The sequence below is a fragment of the Rhincodon typus genome, chromosome 23 (assembly GCF_021869965.1).
Source record: "Rhincodon typus isolate 14 chromosome 23, sRhiTyp1.1, whole genome shotgun sequence".
NCBI lineage: Eukaryota > Metazoa > Chordata > Chondrichthyes > Orectolobiformes > Rhincodontidae > Rhincodon > Rhincodon typus.
In genome coordinates this window covers 16,415,075-16,439,013 of record NC_063354.1, presented here as the reverse complement: position 1 = coordinate 16,439,013, position 23,939 = coordinate 16,415,075, and the positions used below count along the sequence as shown (strand labels likewise).

The 23,939-nt window shown below is 42.2% G+C and overlaps 1 protein-coding gene and 1 long non-coding RNA gene across 7 annotated transcripts in view; one reads left to right on the top strand and one right to left on the bottom strand.

The window, feature by feature from the left end:
* Positions 1-7,294, top strand: part of LOC125485843 — a 10,751-nt gene extending 3,457 nt beyond the window's left edge. The window contains exon 3 of the long non-coding RNA XR_007264545.1: positions 6,513-7,294. This is a non-coding gene — a long non-coding RNA (uncharacterized LOC125485843). The remainder of the gene's footprint in view (positions 1-6,512) is intronic.
* Positions 1-23,376, bottom strand: part of wipi1 (WD repeat domain, phosphoinositide interacting 1) — a 69,024-nt gene extending 45,648 nt beyond the window's left edge. For 4 of the 6 annotated variants that reach the window (XR_007264544.1, XM_020512928.2, XM_048610682.1 and 1 more), the window contains exons 1-2: positions 23,176-23,376; positions 10,453-10,535 (exon numbers count right to left, since the gene is read on the bottom strand). Coding sequence is in view for 5 of the 6 variants with exons in the window: in XM_020512928.2 (XP_020368517.1) it covers positions 10,453-10,535; positions 23,176-23,249 (157 nt within the window). In the remaining variant the exon portion in view is untranslated. The remainder of the gene's footprint in view (positions 1-10,452; positions 10,536-23,175) is intronic. The other 2 variants (XM_020512927.2, XM_048610681.1) reach the window with 1 other exon arrangement.
* Between the last annotated feature and the right edge of the window lie 563 nt (positions 23,377-23,939).

The window sequence follows — 23,939 nt, the reverse complement described above, 5'->3', positions numbered from 1 at the left end:
GAGAGGGAGAGAGGGAGAGAGGGAGAGAGGGAGTCTTTTTTGCCCCCACCCCTCAATGTTTGCCGGGAGAGTGGAGAGGCACCTTTTTGGCCAGTGGGGTAGCTACAAGAGGGGTTTTACAGTTGAGATAGAGGGCAGAGGGTAGATGGGGCACAGGTAGGATTGGAGGGGGAGGGAACAGAGAACCTCAGAACTGGGAGAGACTGGAAAGTTGCAACAGTGTGGGAGGGATTGCTACTGATGTCACAGTCTCTAATGAAATAGAACAGGGAGGTGTGGTCACCTTGAGAGCCAAAGTCTCGGTCATAAATATAAGACAGCTAAATTCATTAAGGAATTCAGGGTGAATTTCTTTATCCATAAGTAGTTAGAATTTGAAACTTGCTATCATTTCCACCAGTTGAAGCAAATAGAATAAATGCTTTTGAGGGGCTGCTTGGTAAGTACAGTTAATGAGAAAGAAATGTACAGAAGGATATGCAGGAAAGTGAAGAATGAAGTAGGGTAGGAAGAGGCTTGTGTGGAGCATAAACATCAATTGCGGTAAGTTGGGTTAAATGGTTAGTTTCTGTGCAGGAAGTTCTGATATCAGTTCTTTGCTAATGCAGTCAACTTGCATGAAGTCAATGCTATGACACAATGCTCAATAATGTGTATGTTTTAGCTGTTCAAAAAAGCAAAGCAATCAAGCCTCTAGACCCATATCCCCACTTTTTGTCAATTATGCTGTAAGTTCCTCATCTCCAGACCTTTCCTTCTTGAACTTTCTCCTGTCCAAGCTGTAGTCACTTAGCAAAATCTGTAGTACTGGAGTGCAGGACTCTAAATGATTCCTAGAACATGATCCTTTACCTTGGGCACAATTTTCTTGACTCAAAAACACAGTGAAACTAAATTCACGCCAAAGTGAATTGCTTATTGCCAACATTGCCATTGGTTTTTGTGGGTTACTTCTTCATTCTCACTGATTCTTATTAGTGGATACAGTCACGTTGTATCGTTGTCTTCTGTATTTGAGTCGACATACAGGGTATTTTGATGGGCATGGAAGCAAAATTAGAAGAATTCAATAGTATCTTCAATAATTATCAACCCTTTTAAACAAAGCCACAACACACAAAGAAAGCATTAACTTCACAAATACTATAATTGGGATAAGACATTAGGCATAAGTTAGTGATTTAAAAAAAAATACAAATTCTAACCCGAGCCCTTACCCAACCTTTCTCAGCAGGTTGTATTCTAATCCCTCTCTGCAAGAACATCTTGAACTTCCATTCACCAGCTCAAATGACAACATTTAGGTGGCTCAGTGGTTAGCACTGCTGCCTCACAGCACCAGGGACCTGGTTCAATTCCACCCTCGGGCAACTGTTTGTGTGGAGTTTGGACATGCTGCCCATGTCTGCTTGGGTTTCCTCCAGTTTCCTCCCACAGTCCAAAGATGTGCAGGTTAGATGGGTTGGCCATGCTTAAATTGTCCGTAGTGTCTAGGGATGTGTAGGCTAGGTGGTTTAGCCATGGGAAATGCAGGATTACAGGGATAAGATAGGGGGCGGGGGGTGACAGGCAAACTGGGGACTGGGTCTGGATGCGATACTCTTTGGAGGGTTGGTGTGGACTCGATGGGCCAAATTGCCTGCTTCCGCACTGTAGGCATTCTATGATAACAGGCAAGGTCAGAAATTCATCACATGTTAAATAGAAGCAAGATGCTTTCTCACCACTCAGCGGCACAACATGTCACCTACATGTCTGGGCCAGCAGGTTACGGTGCTTCCTGAGAGAGAAGCATGATCTTAATAAACAAGTTTGCAACTCAACATAAAGTGGTGTCTGTTGCTGGCAGCGATGGTGTAAGGTAGATGCAAATTCTGTGCTGTTCCCTACAACTCTACGGAGAGTCATTTACTTTTTAACAGTGAGTACTTTTTGCACATAAAAGGAATCATGACCACACATACAGAGTGGGAAGGAGGTGACGGCGGAATACATAATGATTCGTAAAAAATGCTGGGAAAACCGATAAAAGTAACAATTTCAAGTACAGCACTTGTGATAGACAAGGATGTGCTTAAGACCGGCACAGTCAATTTAGGGAGACGAGCAAAACCCACAGACAATTTCTGGGATCCAGAAGAATTTGGACCCATGCTGGAAGTCATATGAGGTGCATTTGAGAGAATACTATAAGCAGTTAGAATGGACCTCATGAGCTAAGGCAAGTTGCAGAATAGGACAATCCGTATTGTTTGTGAACTGAGCTGGCTACTCACTGACACTCAGACTGGGTTCTGCCAGGGCCACCCAGCTCCTGACCAAATTATAGCCTTGGTTCATACAGTGAATTCAGAGGTGAGGTGAGAGTGACTGCCCTTGACACCAAGGCTGCAGTTGATCAAGTATGGCATCAAGGAGCCCGAGCAAACCTGGAATGAATGGGAATTAGAGGAAAATCTCTGCTGGTTGGAGTTGGACCTGGCACACAGGAAGATAGTTGTGCTTATTGGAGGTCAATCATCTCAGGTCTGCGACATCTCTGCAGGAGTTCATCAGGGTAGTGCCCTAGTGTCTAAACCCAACCATCTTTAGTGACTTCATCAATGACCTTCCTGCCTTCACAAGGTCAGAACTAGGGATGTTTGCCAATGATTGTACAATGTACAATGAAGCAGTCCATGTTCAAATGCACATAACCTGGAGAATACTCAGGCTTGGGCTCAAAGTGGCAAGTAACTTTCATCCCAGACAAATGCCAAGTGATGACCATCTCCAATAAGAGACAATCCAACCATTACTCCTTGACAGTCGATGGCATTACCACAACTAAATACCCCATCATTAACATCTGGGCGTTACCATAGACCAGAAACCCAACTAGACTCACCACAGATACAGTGGCTGCTACAGCAGGTCAGAGGCTAGGAATACTGCAATGAGTAACTCATCGCCTGACTCCCCAAGACTGTCCCCATCTATAAGGAGTCAGGAGTGTGATGGAATACTCCTCACTTGCCTGGATGGGTGCAGCTCCAAAAACATGCAAGAAGCTGGACTCTTTCTAGGACAAAGCAGCCTGTTTAATTGACACCATATCAACAAACATCCACTCCCTCCACCACCGATGCTCAGTAGCAGTAGTGTGTTGTATCTACAAGATGCAGTGCAGAAATTCACCAAAGATCCTTAGACTGCACCTTCCAAATCCATGACCACCTCCATCTAGAGGGTCAAGGGCAGCAGATTCATGGGAACCAGCTGGAATTTCCCCTCCAAGCCACTCATCATCCTGACTTGGAAATATATTGCCGTTCCTTCACTGTTGCTGTGTCAAAATCCTGGAATTCCCTCCCTAATGGCACTGTGGATCTACCTTACAGCACAAGGACCACAGTAGTTCAAGACAGCAACTGAGCACCCCCTTCGTAAGGACGACTAGGGATGGGCAATAAATGCTGGCCCAGCCGGCGAGAACGTGTCCCATGAGTGAATAAAACAATATGGCGAACTACAATATATTGGTAATGTCTTTTCCAGCCTACAAGGATCCAGTGGTATGGAAATTGAAAGTGTTGCTGACATTGATGATCACTGGAAGTGTGGCCCTTACCCTGCTCTGAAGTTGCTGGTTGAGGAAGTGACATTGCTGCCAGCTGTGGTTTGCTGCAGATGAAGGCACCGCCACCAAGCAGGCTGCTCTCAATTGAGGTGCAGTTAGATAAGTTCTCTTTGAAGAACCCTTGGTGAATACAGCTTCCTGCTCTGAGCGTTCCTTCTCCTTCTAACTTAGAGAGTAGCTGGTCTTCTCGACTACCTCTGCTCCATTTTGCCAGGCTGCTGCCCCGCAAGAGGAGATGCAACAAAAGTCCTGTGATGGACAGCAGGTGGTAAGCTGCAGGTCTTTCAAACACATTGACTGCACCACTTCCTTCTGACATTCTCAACTTCTAGCAACATCTTTAACACTTCCATTAACTCTGCAGCAGCAAGAAGACAGTATAGGGCACCCGACCTCTAAGTTGAATGGTGATTTCTTTACATAGAGCCAGTGTGGGAGTCTCTCCAGTAGGTGACCACAAGTTACATGGTTTGTAATTAAGGAAAAGTGTCAGGAGTAAGTTCAGTTCAAAATGCCTGGTCAGGCATCAAATTTGTACTGGACACCAACTGAAGTTGTGACCTGCCTACTCCATGACATACACATTAAAACCCACATGTTCACCTTGTACAATATGCCAATCAGTCCAGACCAAACATATTATTGGAGGAAGGTGTCTATTGTTTTTTAGCTCAACGGGCTCCCTTAACACCAGAACTATCAATGCTACAGAGCTCAAATTTGCATCTCATTAGTCCATTAGTGATGAAGTGATACCAAACTTCAGATTTACAAACCTGAAAATTACAGAAGGAAAGAAAAACAAAGGATATAATGAGTTCCACATTATAAAGACCCAAAAAGCTAAGAGCAGGAAGACTACTTTAAGTCTTACTTTGAACTCTGGTTACATAACAGCAACAAGTGAGCTTCAAAAGTAGTTCAGATGGGGGGTACTTTGAAAGGTTTCCTGGGAGACATGATAAGGTACTAAATAAATACATTCTCACTGAGTTGAAAATATAAGGAAGGAAGCTAAAAAAAGTATATGTGATAATAACACGGGATCTGGTGCATGTTACAGTCTGGTTCTGTGACTTATTGGTGACGATTGGAAATGTTCCCTTTGTAAGTGCATGCTTGGCTGGATAAATTATGATACAATGGATTCCTGTACGTCTCAAGGCTTACTTGGCACTCAAATAGGCACTTACTGTTCCCTACAAGGATGCAGAGTAATACTGATTAAACAGCACTTGTCAGTCTTCAAAAAAATGAACAAAGTATTTATTCTAAGCAGTTGGTAACCGAACATTCCTTCTCTCCACGATATCACTTCCTTTGGCCCGGTGTCCATTTTGTTTTCATTGCTGTGAAGCATTTAAGGTGTTCACTATGTTAAAGATGCTTTAGAAACCCAAGGTGCTGCAGCAAACATGAGCAGAGGTCACAAATAAGCATTATACTGTGGCTGCCCTGTCTTGAACCTTACTTGCATGCTGATGATGGTAAGATTTTGAACAGTACAACTTTCAAGATTTTGTTATGGAATACCCTGGTGACGTTTTTGGTTGCTGCTCTGACTCAACTCATCTTCAACGAGAACATATGCAATTGACAGCCCAGCGTTCAGCAAATGAGAGAAGTTAATTGAAATGAAACAGATATAGATAAGAGTTATTCTTTGGAGAAGTTCCAACCTCATTAGTTCTCTGTAAGGGGGAATCCTAGTTAGAGGAAACACATCCTGGACTGGCCCTGGAAATAGGCTCCCAGATCGTGGCTGTGACGCTGCTGAGTATTATTTTGAACTGATAGCTAGTCCTAAGCTGAGTGCCTGAGCTGATTCCATTCCTACATATCCAGTCATAGCCAGAGAAACATCCACAGTGACTTCCCCTTAAGCTGTTACTGCTGCATTCCCCCTGGGCTCTATCTCTGGGCCCTTCTTATTTCTCAAATACATGCCTTGTACATCGTCTAATTACATGTCATCACTTTACATGCAAGGTCACACTTTGACAGAAGGTGTCGGGACTTGTCTTTGGGATCAAAACGTGGTAGGAAGCAAGCATCTGAGGGCAGTTGAGTATTCAAATAAGGGATAATTTGTTTGCTAAAGATGCTTTGATTTTTAAGTTAGCACTACATTTAGTTTCATGGTGTCTGTACAAAAGGGCCCTGTTTTCACAAAGGGGAATCTGTCTCAGTAGGCATTCAGGACCTCGCTATTATATGGAGTTGCACTAGCTCTCTACATTTACCTTATTAAACTGGTCCCCTTATCCAAGTACAAGAATTGCAGTCTCACTTAATAACTCAGAGATGCATTTAGAGCCACAGGTTTCCAATAACAGCTGGGAACACTGATACAGAATTTTAGTCCATCCATCTGTGATATTTTAATGCAGCCACTTTATTAGCATTTTACTTCAGAAGCAATGTGCAGCAGCAGGGTGATGACATGTATGACATCACCTCACCTCATATTCAATACTTAAAGGGCCCATTTAAAGACGTGGTTCAGCAGAAATACAAACTTAAACAAAAAGAGAAGAAATTGGTTTCATGGTAGATTCAGGTTAGTCAAGGATTGCGTGCCAGTTTAATGCACGGAATACCGATGGGGTCAGCGAGGAATCGGAGAGAGATACCCTTCTCTAGCAAAAGGAGGAAGAAACCGGCAAGAATCCAAAGATGTTCTATGACTTGTAGCTCCTACAGCTCCAAACCCTACTACTGCACAACACTGTAGGCAATGCAACGCACCACAACATCGTGAACAACCTGGTTATGTAATGAAAGGAACCTCCAGATCCATCGAGGATACCTGAAACATATCTTCAGCATGCTGACTACATGTTCAGTCACTGGATTACCACTGTGTTTCATTCATGAGTTTTTGTTTTTATAGGTATTGCTGGCTTGAAGTGGGTATCTCTCATCTCCCAGCAACATCTTCAGTGAGATAAAACTGCCACAGGAAGAAAGCATCATGACAGCTCCCTAGAACCACTGTCCATGGTTGCACCAACATCTTGCTGTTACACACTAGCTACACAGTAATGGAGAGGAAGCCCATGCAAGTTGGGGGATACTGCTAGCTGTTCTAAGGGAGCATGAATTTCTGTGTGTGCAACTGCCATCTCCCTGTGAGAACCCCACCAGCAACACATACTCAATTTCTTGCAAATTCTGATTGATGTCAACAAAGATGGAATTCACAATTACTGATCCTGAAAAACAATCCATCAGTCACTTGTCATTTGCTTTGGCTGGAACTGGGAGATCCTGGATATCTAGCAGAGCCCAGGAATGGTCCAGAGGCAAAAAGGTTGAGGGCAGCAGTCATTTTAACTGTCTTTGTTAACAGTGGACATCACATCTAGTGGGGATCAGGTTTGTTTCTCAGATATCTGTCACCCACCTGGCTCAATTGCCTTGAACTCCTGAAATACTGCTGTTCAGATATGTCAAGGAAGCTCATCTTCTGGCTATACACCATGTTATTCCTCCTATGAGCTGCAGCCCACAGCTGCTCCCCATTCTGGTATCCAGCAATAAGTCACAGAATAGCAGGCTGCTGTTAGTCCTCATGCTGATGTTTAGCTGCTGGTTACATTGTTCCTACTGAGGTCCAGTCTAAGACTGCCATCCCACCATGATGCGATTCAGAAAATCTCCAAAGAAAGTAAATTCTCAGCAGAAGCACAGTGAACAAAGCCCTTCCAAATAAAAGGCAAGATCAGAGCTGTGGGTTTGTGTCTTTTTTGAAATCTTTACATCAGTTTTAATCAGATCCTTCAATTGCCAGTGTGTCTGACCTTGCTTTTACTAGTGGCTTTTAGAACGCCCAGGAAAATTATGGATGCAACTTTGAACTTGGGAAAGTATGCTGCAACACTGCTCCAATTTAAGACTTAGCATCAGTCAATTTGATGGCGGGAAATCCTGTCTGACTAATTTATTGCCTTTTTAGAAAACTTGACTAACTATCTTGAGTGATAGTGCAGTTGATGTGGTTTACATGGATTTCAGTCAGGCCTTTGACAAGGTCCCGCATCAAAGGCTGGTCCAAAAGGTAAGAGCCCATGGGATCCAAGGCAAGTTGGCAAATTGGATTCAAGCCTGGCTTACAAATAGGAAGCAAAGGGTGATTAGTGGAGGGTGGGTTTTTGTGATTGGAAGCCTGTGTTCAATCCGTGTATCACAGGGATCAGTGCTGGAACTCTCGCTGTTTGTAATGTGCATTAACGACTTGGATGTGAATGCAGAAGGTATAACTAGTAAAACTGCAGATGACTTGAAAATTGGTGGTGTTGTTGAGAGTGAGGAGGATGGTCACAGGCTACAATCTGTTATTGATCAGCTGGTAAATTGGGCACAGCAATGGCAAATGAAGTACAATTCTGTTAAGTGTGGGGTGATGCATTTTGCGAAGTCTAATAAGAGAAGGATTTATACAATGATTGGTAGATCCCTAGGGAATACGGAGAAACAAAGGGACCGTAGTATACAAGTCCATTGATCCGTGAAGGTGTGAGTGCAGGTAGATAGGGTGGTGAAGAAAGCATACAGGATGCTGGTCTTCATTAGGGATGTAGAATATAGGAGCAACGAAGTCTTGTTGCAACTTTATAGAGCATTGTTTAGACTACAGATGGAATAATGTGTGCGTTTCTGGTTGTCACACTATCAAAAGGATGAGATTGCACTGGAGAAGGTGCAGAGGAGAGTCACCAGTTATGTTGCCTGGGATGAAAATTTTCAGTTATAAGGAGAGACTGGATAGGCAGAGTTTGTTTTTCCTGGAGCAGAGGAGGCTGAGGGGTTATCTGAATGAGGTGTACAAAATTATGGGAGGTATAAATGGAGTAGATCCTGAGATTCTTTTCCCCACTGCAGACGTGTCTTAAACCAGAGGGCATAAGTTTAAGGTGAGGATAAGTTGTTTAGAGGAGATCTGAGAGAGTGGCAGAAATATAGAACGAGCTGCCTGAGAGAATGGTGGAGGCAAATACTGTCACAACATTTAGGAAGCAACTGAATGAGCACCTAAAATGCATGGGCATAGTGGATTATGGACCAAGTACAAGTAAATAGGATTACTGTAGTTTGGCATTTGTTGGTTGGAATATATATGGTGGGCCGAAGGCCCTGTTTCTATGCTGTATGACTATGATTCTATTCGGGCAACAACTCTCCCAAGGGGGTTTCATATAACCAGTCTAACACTCTGAATCGAAATCTGAAAGTCAGTACATGGAGTGAGCTTCCTGTGCGCTCACATTTTTGACGGTACTTGTTCCAACCTGCACTCAAACCCATTTACCAGTTTAAAATTTTCCCCACAGAGCAAGGTTTTGATGGCCTACAATGTCATCAGGCTAAGAGAACTGGGTTTATTTACACTATCAGCTGTGTGCAGCTTAACCTCACTCATATTGTGTAAGAATGCTGTTTAGTTGAGCCACGTCTCACTGAGAACAGGAGAGATAAACGGGACTCTTTATCTCTCAGCAAAAAAGCCAGAGTTTGCAGGTTAAATTTTGTCAGCATTTTAATACTTTTCTGCTTTCACTTTCAACAGCTCCATAAAGCACTCCTGTCATTTGCCTTTTTTATTCTAAACTCAAAAAACAGCAACTTTGGAATTTAGATGGGCAATTGCCCTCATGTTTGGTGCAAGCTGAAGTGCGTTAATAAATATACAATAAGTACAAAGTTAAGTTCAGCTCCAAGCTCTTGCCACAGCAAATATTGTCCTGTAATTTTCAACACTGCTCAGGATTATTTGATTTTTATGCATTTTCTTCATTCGTTTGGTGAAGGAGCTAGCTGGGACGGGACGGTGGCTCAGTGGTTAGCACTGCTGCCTCACAGTGCTGGTGACCCGGGATCGATTCTGCCCTCAGGCAACTGTGCGGATTTTGCACATTCTTACTGTGTCTGCGTGAGTTTCCTCTGGTCATCTGGTTTCCTCCCACAATCCAAAGATGTTTTTCTGATGAAGGATCTAGGCCCGAAACGTCAGCCTCTCTGCTCCTATGATGCTGCTTGGCCTGCTGTGTTCATCCAGCCCTGCACCTTGTTGTCTCAGATTCTCCAGCATCTGCAGTTCCTACTATCTCTGATTAGGTGGATTGGCCATGCTAAATTGCAGGCTAGTTAGATTAGCCATGGGAGATGAAGGGTTACAGGGATAGTATGGCGGGGGAAGGTGGGTCTGGGTGGGATGCTCCTTGGAGTGTCAGTGTAGACTCAATGGACCAAATGGCCTGCTTCCACACTGTAGAGATTCTATGATGACTAGGTGCTTGGGGAGGATGAAACTTTCCTGTCAAATGAGACGTTGGCCAGTATTAAAACACTGAGGTTGCCGGTGCAAAATTTGTACAAGAGTGCTGCTGATCTTTTAATATTTGCAATTCAGTGTATTTTAGAAGCAGAATGGTGAAGTGTGTATTGTACACATGGGCATCTTTCAGGTTGCTTCATCAGGTCTGCTATTGTGGTTCTAAAAACAGAAACAGTTCCATTCCATTGGTCATGACCACAATAAATGCACTAAGTAAATTAAAACACAATGCTCTCTCCTTCATTCTGGTTATCAGGCACTTTGCTATTTTTCTGGCTTTCGTTGTACAATATATTTACATTTCTGTTGAGAGAAGTTTTTTTTAACCTGTTTGACATATGAATCTGAATATGCATAAAATGCTGCTGTGCCACAAATGTATCTAAAATGGCTATTTTATGTACTATAAAGATTAGACATTTACAGAAGTTTCCTCAAAAGCAGCAATAGTATTCCATTGTCAAAGGTTCAAAATTTTAAAAGAACTGTGACTCACTGCATTTGTAGATTTCCTCCAACCTGTCCACCGAAGTCAATGAAAAAAGTTTATAACCAGAGTTAGTACCAACTGCCAGAGATCTGCAGAACAAACAACAAAATAAGAATCAATATAATACGTAACTTGAGCCAGACATCTCATTTTCTGTCCGGACTTCATTGCTGAACGGAAATGTTGACTTTTCCATTGTTACCTTTAAGAAAGGCCAAGCATTCTTTCTGGCCAAGAATGCAGGTAACAACTGGGGAGATCCTCATTCACCTTTCTTATAGCATTTTAGCGACAGAGTGGGAACTTACACTATCTTATATCACCTGGTATTGATATTCCTACATAAACCATATCTGGTGCTAATACTCTTCATGATCAATGATGAATCAGTAACACTCTCAAAGTCAACATTAATGCATATTTGATAATGATACAACTTGTATCAGGTTTCATACAGATCCAATACTGGTACTCTTCATACCATGGTTGATACAGATTTAATCAAAGAATCCCTACAGCGGTTGATGTGGTGTATTTGGATTTCAGTAAAGCGTTTGATAAGGTTCCCCATGGTAGGCTATTGCAGAAAATACGGAGGCATGGGATTGAGGGTGATTTAGCGGTTTGGATCAGAAATTGGCTAGCTGTAAGAAGGCAGAGGGTGTTGGTTGATGGGAAATGTTCATCCTGGAGTTCAGTTACTAGTGGTGTACCTCAAGGATCTGTTTTGGGGCCACTGCTGTTTGTCATTTTTATAAACAACCTGGATGAGGGCGTAGAAGGATGGGTTAGTAAATTTGCAGATGACACCAAAGTCGGTGGAGTTGTGGATAGTGTGGAAGGATGTTGCAGGTTACAGAGGGACATAGATAAGCTGCAGAGCTGGGCTGAGAGGTGGCAAATGGAGTTTAATGCGGAAAAGTGTGAGGTGATTCACTTTGGAAGGAGTAACAAGAATACAGAGTACTGGGCTAATGGTAAGATTCTTGGTAGTGTGGATGAGCAGAAAGATCTCGGTGTCCATGTGCATAGATCCCTGAAAGTTGCCACCCAGGTTGATAGCGTTGTTAAGAAGGCGTACAGTATGTTAGGTTTTATTGGTAGAGGGATTGAGTTTCGGAGCCATGAGGTCATGTCGCAGCTGTACAAAACTCTGGTGCGGCCGCACTTGGAGTATTGCGTACAGTTCTGGTCACCGCATTATAGGAAGGATGTGGAAGCATTGGAAAGGGTGCAGAGGAGATTTACCAGGATGTTGCCTGGTATGGAGGGAAGGTCTTATGAGGAAAGGCTGAGGGTTTTGAGACTGTTTTCGTTAGAGAGAAGAAGATTAAGAGGTGACTTGATAGAGACATACAAGATGATCAGAGGATTAGATAAGGTGGACAGTGGGAGCCTTTTTCCTCAGATGGTGATGGCTAGCACGAGGGGACATAGCTTTAAATTGAGGGGTGATAGATATAGGACAGATGTCAGAGGTAGGTTCTTTACTCAGAGAGTAGTAAGGGCATGGAATGCCCTGCCTGCAAAAATAGTAGACTCGCCCACTTTAAGGGCATTTAAATGGTCATTGGATAAACATATGGATGATAATGGAATAGTTTAGGTTAGATGGGCTTCAGATTGGTTTCACAGGTCGGCGCAACATCGAGGGCTGAAGGGCCTGTACTGCGCTGTAATGTTCTATGTTCTATGTACAGTGTGGAAGCAGACCATTCGGCCCATCAAGTCCACACTGACCCTCTGAAGAGCATTCCACCCAGATCCACCCCCTACCCTATCCCTGTAACCCTGCATTGCCCATGGCCAATCCACCTGACCTTTACATCTTTGGACTGTCAGAGGAAACCCATGCAGACACAGGGAGAATGTGCAAACTCCACCCAGACAGTTGTCTGAGGTGGAATCAAATTGGATCCCTGACACTATGAGGCAGCAGTAAACATTCAGCCAACATGCCACCCCAGATATTGCCACAGATTATTGATACAGATTATTATTGATACAGATCTAATATTGGTATAACTTGCCATTTTTAAAAACAAAAAATGTCTTGGATTTGCTTGATGTTCTCTGCATCTAGACATTCAATTCTGGACAATGGAATTAATTTTATATAACAATCAGTGTATTTACAGCACCAAATGCCTTTCTGACTCTAAATAAAAAACTGAAAGAACTGCTTATGCTGGAAATCAGAAACAAAAACAGAAATTGCTGGAAAAAGTCAGCAAGTCTGCTGAGTCCAGCAGGTCACTGGACCTGAAACATTAACTCTGATTTCTCTCCACAGATGCTGCCAAACCTGCTGAGTTTTTTCCAGCAATTTCTGCCTTTCTAACTCTTCTGTTCTCCCTTGAACAGTTATTGTATAGTGAGGGATGCAATTCGTGAAACACCCATCCTTACAATAAATTAAATGCATTAACTTGTACTGCACTTCATAGTCATTAAAGATGATTGTTCAACTACATGCCATTGGGAATATGTGGTCAGGAGTTTATGCAAATTGAAGCATTTTGGCTAGTTTCAGCCACAAGTTCAAAAGCAATATGGAATGTAGCAAAGCTATGAATGAAAATTCAGGTGTGATATCTGAAATGTCCTGTCTGTGAATGCTGAAACAGAATATACGAGCTGATCCTCGTGGCTTTGCACAAGAGTGTCAAGAACATGTATAGTCATTAGGTGAAGGATGATTAGCAGGTGTGGGATGTAATGAAAAAGACTGACATGAAAGTAAGGAAAATTGTGATGAGAAGAAGGTGTTGCATGAAAAAAATGAAAGCAGCTATTAGTTATCAATATACCATTTTCAAGGATGTTACTGGAGGATTTCTCTTGATCATGCAAAAATTCCTTCAACTAAGCATTGTAAAACCAAAGTCACAGCTTTCAGGGTTTGCCACAAACTCCAACCCTCTTTCGTGGTCACTGCCTGGGATTGAACAAAACCATTCACATTCTTGGCATCCTGACTGACATCCAGACACAAGTTTCAGACCAGACAGTCACATCATCACCAAAACTGTTTGCTTTCAACTCTGTACCATCACCTGTCTCTGCCCTTACCTTGGCTTATGTATTGCTGTAATCCTCATCCATGCATTTGTTATGGGTAGACTAGACTATTGCAATTCATTCCTGACTAGGTTTCTGTCTTGCTTACTCCCAAAATTGAACTTATCCAAAGTGCTGCTGCCCATATCCTACCTTGCGTGGATTTATAGTAGCGGTGTCAAGTAAACCTTCAATCTTAAAATGCTCACCCCTGTTTACAAATCCTTTCCAAAGCTCCTCCATTTGTCAAATCCCAGAATTCTGTAATTCTGCTTGTTCCTAAATTTATCCACTCCACCTTGGTCATGCCTTCAACTGCCTAGGTTTTAGGCAGTTTCTCTCCCTAAGCCTCCCCACTCCTTTAAGATGTTCCTTAAAATCTGTATTGATGACCCATTTTACCTTTCATAATATCAATTTTTGATTGATAATGCTCCACCGAAGTACTTCAGGATATGTTATTACTTTGGAAGTCTTATGTAAATGTAAGGTATGGCTACAATGGGTAACGATGAAAAGAAAGAGATATGCTAAAGCTTCTGACTTACTTGCATCAGGACAAATGCAAGAATGTAAAATTTCAAATGATCACAACAATTTATACTTTACGAGAAATGGCAGCTGGTTGGCAAGCAAATTTGATTGAATGAGGCACTGCCATGGAAAAAGCAACAGGTAATCATATGCTCCACCAGCTTCCAAGCTATTCACAAAATGTGCAAGACTTGAACATATTCCTTTTGTTTGCAGAAAATGGGTCCTTGCATGTATGTCTCTTATAGCAAGTGTAAATGAAACAAGTTACACGCTCAAGTGATCACCTTAAATTGTTTCTTATAGGGAGAATGAAGCACTCAGGGTTATTCCGCCAGTGTGGGCTAATCACGGAATCATATACACCAATAAAGGTTTTGTTTTGTGCTTTGAAAGCACAGGCTGGTTTGATTATAGATGATCATTGTCCTGTAGAATGGCTTTGATATGTCCTATTTGAGTGACATAGTGACACATAGATCATAGAATCCCTACAGTGTAGAAACAGGCCCTTCGGCCCAACAAGTCCACACCGACCTTGAAGCATCCCACCCAGACCCAAACACCCCCAAACCCACCTACCACTGATTAAAACTGCTGCCTCACAGCACCAGGGACCCAGCTTTGATTCCAACCTTGGGTGACCGTGTGAAGTTTGCACATTCTCCCTGTGCCTGCGTGGGTTTCCAGCAGGTATTCAGTTTCCTCCCAAAGTCTAATGATGTGCAAGTTAAATGGACTGGCCATGCTAAATTGTCCTGTAGTGTCCAGGGGCAGGTAGGCTAGGTAGATTAGCCACGGTAAATGCGGGGTTACGGGGAAATGGTAGGGGATGGGTCTGGATGGGATGCTCTTCGGTGGAATGGCTTCTTCCACACTGTAGGGATTCTATGATTCTATGAATTGTCGATTATCAACATCCTGGGGGTCATCATTGAGAAGAAAAGGAACTGGACCAGTGATATGAATACTACAGCTGCAAAGGTGGACCAGAGGATAAAAGTTGTGTGGAGATTAGCTCACCCACTGTTGCCCTAAAGTTTGAACACCATCTACAAAGCACAAGTTGGGAATGTGCTATGCCTGGACGCGTGCAGCTTCAGTGATTCAAAAAGCTTTACATCGAGGGCATTGCAAACTATATGAGTGGTACCCCATCCACCAGTTTCAACATTCATTCCCATCACCACTCACAAAGAATGACAGTGATGTATACCATGAGGCTCTTCTGAAAGTATCTTCCAAATCCACAACCACTTCCATCTAGATGGACACAGGCAGCAAATACATACCATCACTTGCAAGTTCTCCTCCAAGCCATATACCTTCCTAATATGGAGCTACAGTGATGTTCCTTTACTTTCACTGAGTCAAAATCCTAGAAGTCCCTTCTTATCAGTACTCTGGATATATCTAGCCCTCAAGGACTGCAGCGGTTCAAGAAGGCAACCTACCTTCTAAAGGGTAATTAGGGATTGGCAATAAGTGCTGGCTTAGCCAGCAATGCTCACATATGAAGTTATAATAAGCTAGATCATGCTCGGAATATTTGAGCAGTGGTTGTTAAGCGGTCGGTCAATTTACCAACTAAATATTGTGATTGCCCACAAGCTGCGTCATAGAATATCCATTTGAACATTGAAATAACCTCTATTCATGCTGGCATTGCCAAATTTGATACAGATGCAGAATCTGCAATAAAATTATACGGGCTTAGTCACAACTACATACATATATCACCTATCATTATGGAGTCTGCATTACTATTACACAATTGAACATGTCAGTGTGGTTGCTATGCCATCCAAATATTTTGATTAAAGATAAACTCTTATTATACCTTTACAGCAAAATAACTGTAATCACATGCCATAAACTCATCTGGTACTGGGTTAAAGAAAACTGCTATTTTCCAGGCAGGCTAGTCAGCGTGCACAAAAAAAAACTGAACTAAGCTAGCCCCTTGTGGTTTTTAGTAATGGCAGCAAATGTTTGAAACCAATAATAAACCCTGACAACAACTGTCTGGTTTGGGATGTTCTTCACCATGAGTGAAAGAAAGAAATCTGAGAGCTAATTTGTTACATTGCCAGATTAATAATATGGCCTTACCACATACTTGGGAGCCTGGATCCTGCCAAAAATCGTAGTATTATGTTAGCCACTGGGTTACAAAGAAATAAACAAAAGTACTACATTGATTAAAATTCATGGTACAACGGAAACTTAGGAAGGTATATCTTAGTGCTTAGTGATATTTGAGAGGTAAGCTTCAGCAAAAAGCCATGATTAAGTGGCTGTGCATAAAGTGCACATTTGAAAATTATAGAAATTGGTCATCAGTAACAGGCTGAACATTGATGATTAGACTAGATGATTGAATAACTCAAGCTGCAATGTTGCAGCAAATATCCTGCAATCAGCTCCTCCATTTACTGGAGTCTTTGTCAAAAATGTGTTTCACAGTAACAGTGTACTGACAATATCTGCCCAGGAAGTTCCAAATGGTACTGAAAGATATAGAGAAAATTGAATTTTCTAGTACCTTACCACATCCCCGGCACATCCCAAAGACCTTTAGGGTCAAATAATTACTTAAGTAGTAACAGTAACTGTTATTCAGTAAGTGAACATAGTCACCAGTTTGCAGTGTTATGATCACAGCAGATGAAATTACTGGACAAGTCAGATCCCAGACTGAAATGTGGCTTTAAAGTTTTTTTTAAATTTGTGAACCATAGTTACACAAGGTTGCACAGGCTCTTTAACAACAGAACTGAAGTTTATGATTCAAAAGCCGAAATAAAATTACCAAGCTGTCAAGATACAGAAGATAGTTTAGAAAAATCTTAAAACACATTCAAAACAAAGTTATCAACCTGTTTCCCAATGCTATCTGTTATACAGACTCAAAGTCCTGAAGAATTACACACATCAATTTATTAGGGATCTACTTATTGAACAGTTTTGTGGTGGGATAATTTGATGAGTCCTTTTCAAGTCTGCCAACATGAACACTTCCACAACTCAAAGCTTAAACTTTCTCCATTCTAATAACAGGCAGATTTCTAAGCAAATGCCTCAAGTTTGAAAGTTTCACAGACTAAACTTTTTTTCACTGAGGTGACTGTATTTTCCCCTGAACTATCCTATACTCCTGTACAGACGGAAAATTAAACTTGTTTTTGACCTTAGTTACATTACTTCCTAACTGCCCAAAAAAATCAATCTCCGGTATTGAAACTGAAAACAAGCTAATGGTCTTCAATGTTTACCCACCCATCATAATCATCTAGTATAATGAATTTTCCATTACCACCACAGGGGTCTACAAGGTACTGACTTTCTAAGTAATGCTAAATTAGATTACTGTTCCAGAAAGACTCACTGATCTTGTTTATTTCTCTTCAATAAATCTTCATAGGGGTAACCAATGCCTGTGTGTCACTACTTCGTAATCCAAATCCAACAATGATATTAATACATACTTAAAAAGTTACGAACCTTTCACCACAATAGCAGGATTTTATACATAAGAAATAAATAAATTACCAGGTAATCTTTTATGATAGTGCTGGGATGTGGAGAGAGAAATGCTGGCCCGAGTCCTAAATAGTGCAACAGAAATTTCCAAATGTTTTGGAACATGTAGATGTGTCTTCCAAAAAGCCACATCGCTGACAATGTAACACTTCATCAGTACCACATTGAAATGGTAGTCTGGATTGCATGCTCAAAAAGCAATGCACAACTTTCAGAATCAGAGAGTGTTATTAGCTGGCTACTGTATTAGCTGATGTCTTCCTTCAGTGTTGCTAATTAGTCAAAATTATACATTTGTATTATTATGGCTTTAATTTCTGTTGAACTCCAAACTCAGTACTGAACAACAATTGAGGAAACTATGTGACACCAATTTTTAGAAGACATGTAGTTGTTACAAGATGTTGGTAATTATTATTTTTGTCACTATTAACAAGTAGTAAATTGTTTGATTTTAGGTATTAAAAACTACAGATATTCTGAAAGCTAACTAGCGAATCTCAGAAAAAAGTTCATAGTTATAAATTGACCAGGAAGACAGGGCTTGACGTGGGTCTCGATTCTCTTTTTATGGGATGTGAGACAGTTCCCAAAATACATGGTGGGTGAATTACCCCCGAAATCCCAAAGACACCCAGGATGGGCAGGCAGAGAGAAAGAACCTCCATCTGCAGGGGCCGGGGGTGCAAAAAGAGACTCCAAATGGAAAGGAAGGGTATGGTGGGGGGAAAAAAGGCTCCAAGATGATAAAGCGGGAAGAAGGAGGCTCAAAGGAGGAGTGTGGGGAAGAATATGGTGTTAAAGGTTGGTGAGGAGAGAGGGAGACGCTGTATGGCGTTGTGGCAGAGCTTATGCAGGTGTGGGATGGACACTGCAAGGGGCAGGCAAATAAGGCAGGCTTAAGGGCTTAGAGAAGGAATCTGCAAGGGCACAGGGAAAGGGAGACTGTAAAAGAAATAGTTATAAACTTGACAAGAATACTCAGCTAATTTGGAGATAGCAAAACTTGAAAACACAGAAGTAATGAATTCCTTGTACATTAATGTGAAAACCTCAGCTCAATGCTGCATACATTCAGGAAATACCATGTGAGGGGAGACGGAGTGGTTTCATTTGGAATTAATACTGTCAATTGATAAAGTTAAATCTGAGATTGTGATCTGAGTACAGTAATTGCCTTGCTAAAATCTTTGAGCTTTGTGCCATGGAAGCTTATTAGCCATGATCCTTCCACTCTGTGGAAGGTGTGTTTAGGGCGATGGCTTTTTGTGTGTAGAAGCACGTGTCAGTTACTTTGAAAAATAACTTTGTTGCTAACTTATGTCAGTTCATTTTGTCCATTTAAATACAGTGGTGTCTAAGAAAGTAATGTTTTCTTTGGTGTTGTGGCTTTAAGTTTCATGGAAGGTTGACAATTATTGAGGATATCGATAAACTCTTCTAACTCTGATTCTGTGGGAGTTCAAATCCAGCAAAGTTAACACAGGTACAGAAGTTACTGTTGCTACATGGCTGCATTACTTAATAAATACATTAGTGACAATGGAAAAAGGAGACTCTGAAAACCAAAAAGTTGCTTTTGAGAAAATCTCAGGTACAGCCCTCGAAAAAATGTTTGTACCTTGAAGTGGTGTTGTGTCAAGGCAGGCATTGTTGCCCATCCTAATTGCCTTTCCAAACTGATGGCTTTCTAGGTCATTTCAGATGGCAATTCAGAGTCAACCACACTGTTATGACTCTGAAGCCACATGTAGGCCAGACCTGGCAAAAACAGCGGGTTTCCTTCCTTAAAGCACAGTAGATGGGTTTTCATAACAATAAATGGTAGTTGTCAGTCCAATTGAGGCGAGCTTTCAATTCAAGATTTATTAATTGAAGTTTAATACCACCAATTACCCTGGTGATATGTGACCTCATGTTGCCAGGGAACTGTCTTTGGCCTATGGATTATTAATCCATCAACATTAGCAATGCATTGTCATCTTCCCCCATAATTTTTTTTTTTTTTTTTAGGAAACTGCTCTTGTTGATTTTCATCAACCTGTGGACTGGGCAAAGAATAAAACAGAATTTTAAAAAAGATGTAGGAGCAGACATAGGCCATTCAGTCAATCGCGTCAGTTCTGCACTTCAGTGAGATCACAACTAGTCTAATAATCCTCACCTTCACTTTCCTGCCTTTTCCCCATAACCCTTGATCGCCTTTAAAAAAAAACACTATCTTGGCCTTGGATATACTTAAAGGCCCAACCTCATCAGTCCTCTGTTTTAAAGTATTTTGTAGATTCACCAGCCTCAGAAGAAATTTCTCCTTATCTCTCTCTTAAATGGGCAACTTTTTACTCTGAGATTGTGCCCTCTGGTCCTGGAGTCTCCCATTAGGGGAAACAACCTCTCAGCATCTACCCTGTCAAGGCCCCTATGAATCATATATGATTCAACAGGGCTGCCGCTCATTCTTCAAATTCCAATGTATAACCATAAGACCGTAAGACATAGGAGCAGAAATTAGGCCATTCGCCCCATCGAGTCTGCTCTGCCATTCAATCATGGCTGATAAGTTCCTCAACCCCATTCTCCTGCTTTCTCCCCGTAACCCTTGATCCCCTTGATAATCAAGAACCTATCTATCTCAGTCTTAAATGTACTCAATGATCTGGCCTCCTCAGCCTTCTGTGGCAGTGAATTCCATAGATTCATCACTCTCTGGCTGAAGAGGTTTCTCCTTATCTCCGTTCTAAAAGGTCTTCCCTTTACTCTAAGGCTGTACCCTCAGGTCCTAGACTCTCCGACCAATGGAAGCATCTTCCCAACATCCACTTTGTCCAGGCCATTCAATATTTTGAAAGTTTCAATTAGATTCCCCCCCATTCTTCTAAACTCCAATGAGTATAGTCCCAGAGTCCTCAAACACTCCTCATATGTTAAGCAATAACATTTTAATATAATCCTGAACTCAACATCAGATGCTTGAAATGGAACCACTTGCTGTTTCCTCCACACCCAATCTAATCTGCATACATATGGCACCTAGCTTATGCTCAGTTAGCTTTCTTAAGCTCTTTATACCATCCTCTTCCAAAAATCACCACATATCCCACTCTTCCCAAACTAACAGGCTGGATGTTTCTTGTTTGTTTTTCCAAGATGTACACAAGACTGACACCTCTTGCACCATTTGAGTTGGGAGGAGCAAGACTGCAGAATCAGTAGCAATGAAGAGTCGCAATAAAGCCAGAAGTTGCATGACACCAGGTTATAGTCTAACAGGTTTATTTGAAATCACAGGCTTTTGTAGCATTGCTCCTTCATCAGGTCACTTCACCTGACAAGGAAGTAGCGCTCTGAAAGCTTGTGATTTCAAATGAATTTGTTGGACTACAACCTGGTGTTGTGTGACTTCTGACCTTGTCCACCCCAGTTCAACACCGGCACCTCCACATCATTGCAATAAAGCAGAAGAGCAACAAAACTATCAGAAAAGGTAGGTTAGCAGAGGGAGGGTAAATGCTGCTGCGTGCAACAGAAATGCAGACGAAGCCCAGCATTCAGTAGGTTAAAATAATGGCTTGCATTTGTAAATGGGTGGGGGAGGTGGAGGAGATGGATCATCCGGTATACTGTCAAAATGTCCATTTGCAACACACTGACCAGACACCTGACTGTTCTGCAGTGACAATGGGAGCAGCTTTAACTGATCAACACATCCCTAACTGGAAGGACATCCCGTGCTATAGACCTACTGACTAAACTGATTGGTCAACAGCTCTGTACAAGCAGCACCAGTGATTACTGATGGGACTATACTATGTCTCTGCAGCGGTGTCATAGGTGCTGCACTTCAGCCAAGTCTAGGGATTCTGCTTGACTGACCCAAGCAAGGACAAGGGAGCCCAGGAGGCTCAGGTATAGAGGCTGAGGGACGGCCTTATATTTGAGGGTATGGCCTTGGGACAGAGCATCTGATAGACACCAAAGGCCCTCCCTCAAAAATGAGATACATCACCAACCTTAGCCTTCCTAACCGCCATTAGCCCATGCAGTGAGAGCTGCCAGGCCATTCAACTTTCCTCTGCCTTCCCCTGCGACACAAATTGTAGCAGTGAAGGCAGAATGAGGTCTTTAAGTAGCGATTAGTTCATAATCTAAAGGCAACACCGGGTTCAAGTGTTTGTGAAATGACAGGGCAGACCAATGAGGAGGGATTGAGTGAAATAAGCCTATTTGTCTGTAATCTAGCAGAATAAGGGGTGTTCTTATTGAAACATATGAAATTTTTTCAGGGTTTGTGTGGGTAGACATTGAAAAATTCATTCCTCCTCTGGTTTGGACAGTCTGGATTAGGACTTATAGTCATGGAATAAGTGATTGGCCATTTCAGACACAGTTAGCGAGTACATTCTTCATTTAGAGGATTGTAACATGTGAAATTCTCTGTTCAAGAATGTTGTAGTTATTCATGGAGGATATTTAGGAATAAGATTGATACATTCATGGGCAAAAGCAGCCATGATCTTTTGGAATGGTGTAGTGAGCATGTGGAGCCTATTGACCAACTCCTACTCCTATTTCTCAAGTATTTATAAAGTGCAGGAAGGTGCAAGGTTCAATCTATGGTTTGCAGTTTAGCCATTTTCAGCAGTGTCCTTGAGAAAAAGTTTACAAGTATTTCTGTGCCTAGAAAGAGGGAGACTGTCAGCCTAGATCCCTTTCCTGATCATTATTTTATGACTCCTGCCAGAAAGTACATATGTGGCTATTTGGCTAGCCTAGGCTGAGCCTATAATATCCATGTTTGAATAGCTCACGGGCTCTCATTTAGCTTACGGTTAAAATATAATTGCTATCCTGTAAGTAACTATGGGTACCAAATGAACATGGACTGTACTCAACAAGAATTTACACCTGGAAATGTCTGAATAAGGAAGGCATGAGGTACTCAAGACAAGTATGTCTGCAAAACTGCAGATATATTAACTCTGACATCATCAACATTGCTTTGCAGAGCACAATTAGCACGGTAATATCATAACTGCATGAAGAAACAATAAGCATTCGGATTTCTTTCACGAACACATGCCATGTTGGCAACCAATTGCTTATTTTGAGGTATTTATTGGAATATGGCATTTTTTATGTGAAGCTTTAACAGTGAAACACCACCAGTTTCCCAGCTGAAATGTCAAGTTTGGTATAATGTGGATCCCACCAAAAAGTTTCTTTGGCAATACAAAAGTCACAATTATTGCCATGCATGGGATACCTTTCTATTATCTGTGAAGTTATGACAGTGAGTTCAGATAAAGGGGTTACTTATGCTTCATAACCTGGAAGTTTTTGTAACAGTAAGCTGACGCTCCACGTTAAAAATAAAGAACATCCCTGCACGGAAAATGAACAAAAAAAAAACCCCACGACCACTGGAGGTACAGCGCACTCATATCCTTTCTTTTGATAAATAAACCCAGATGCAGCTTTAATGCCAGCGGGTGATGGGCACACTGAGAAGTCCTCTGATCAAGCTGTTTGTAAAAACATTCCGAAAACAAAAGCCGCGATCAGCGCTGGAGGAGGAGGCGGCCGCTTTCTTACGTGCAGTCCTGATTGAAGGAGGCGCAGAGAGGGGCGATGCGGGCTCCCTCTCCCCCGGTATCACTCTGGCTCATTGTCAGCCCCTCCGCATCCGAGGCTCGGGGGGCGCCGCGCCCACTCTAAGCGGCGACTCCGTACAGCCGCTCCGTGGCCATTCAGCCCAGCTCGCCAATCAGGGCAACCAGCAGCTGTCAAAGGCCGACGTCATCTTCAACTTCCCATTGGCCAAGGACGTGTCTCACGTGGTCATAGAGCCACGCCCCCTCCAGCAGGGCCGCACCCTATTGGCTGGAAACCCACGGTCCATGCCGTCACCCTATGGTTTCCAGCTCCATCTCTGCATCCCATCAACTCTATGCATACAGTGTGTGCTGACAACATTTCATTGGCGTGTTTGGTGGGTTCATTGGAGTCTAACAAGATTTCGTGGCTGCTTTCAGAGATTAGAATTAGCTTTTATTGTCACATGTACTCTCTCGCATGAGTACAGTGAAAAGTTTGCAAGCTGCCACTTACCATGCCATCTCAGGTACACATGTACCTAGGCACAGAATCTTAGTACAAAGCAGAAAACTAAAGAATGGAATATTAGATGTTAAACATTTCAGTTCTTCCTACTAAAGCTTGGAAAAACAAAGAAACACAGTTAATACTTCAACATCACAGTCTAAGCAAGGGCTTGCACTCCTCACAAGGGCTTGACCTCGCCTTCACCACCGCCTCGGGGCTGCCTGTTCCCACTCGCACCCCCTTGGAGCTGCCTG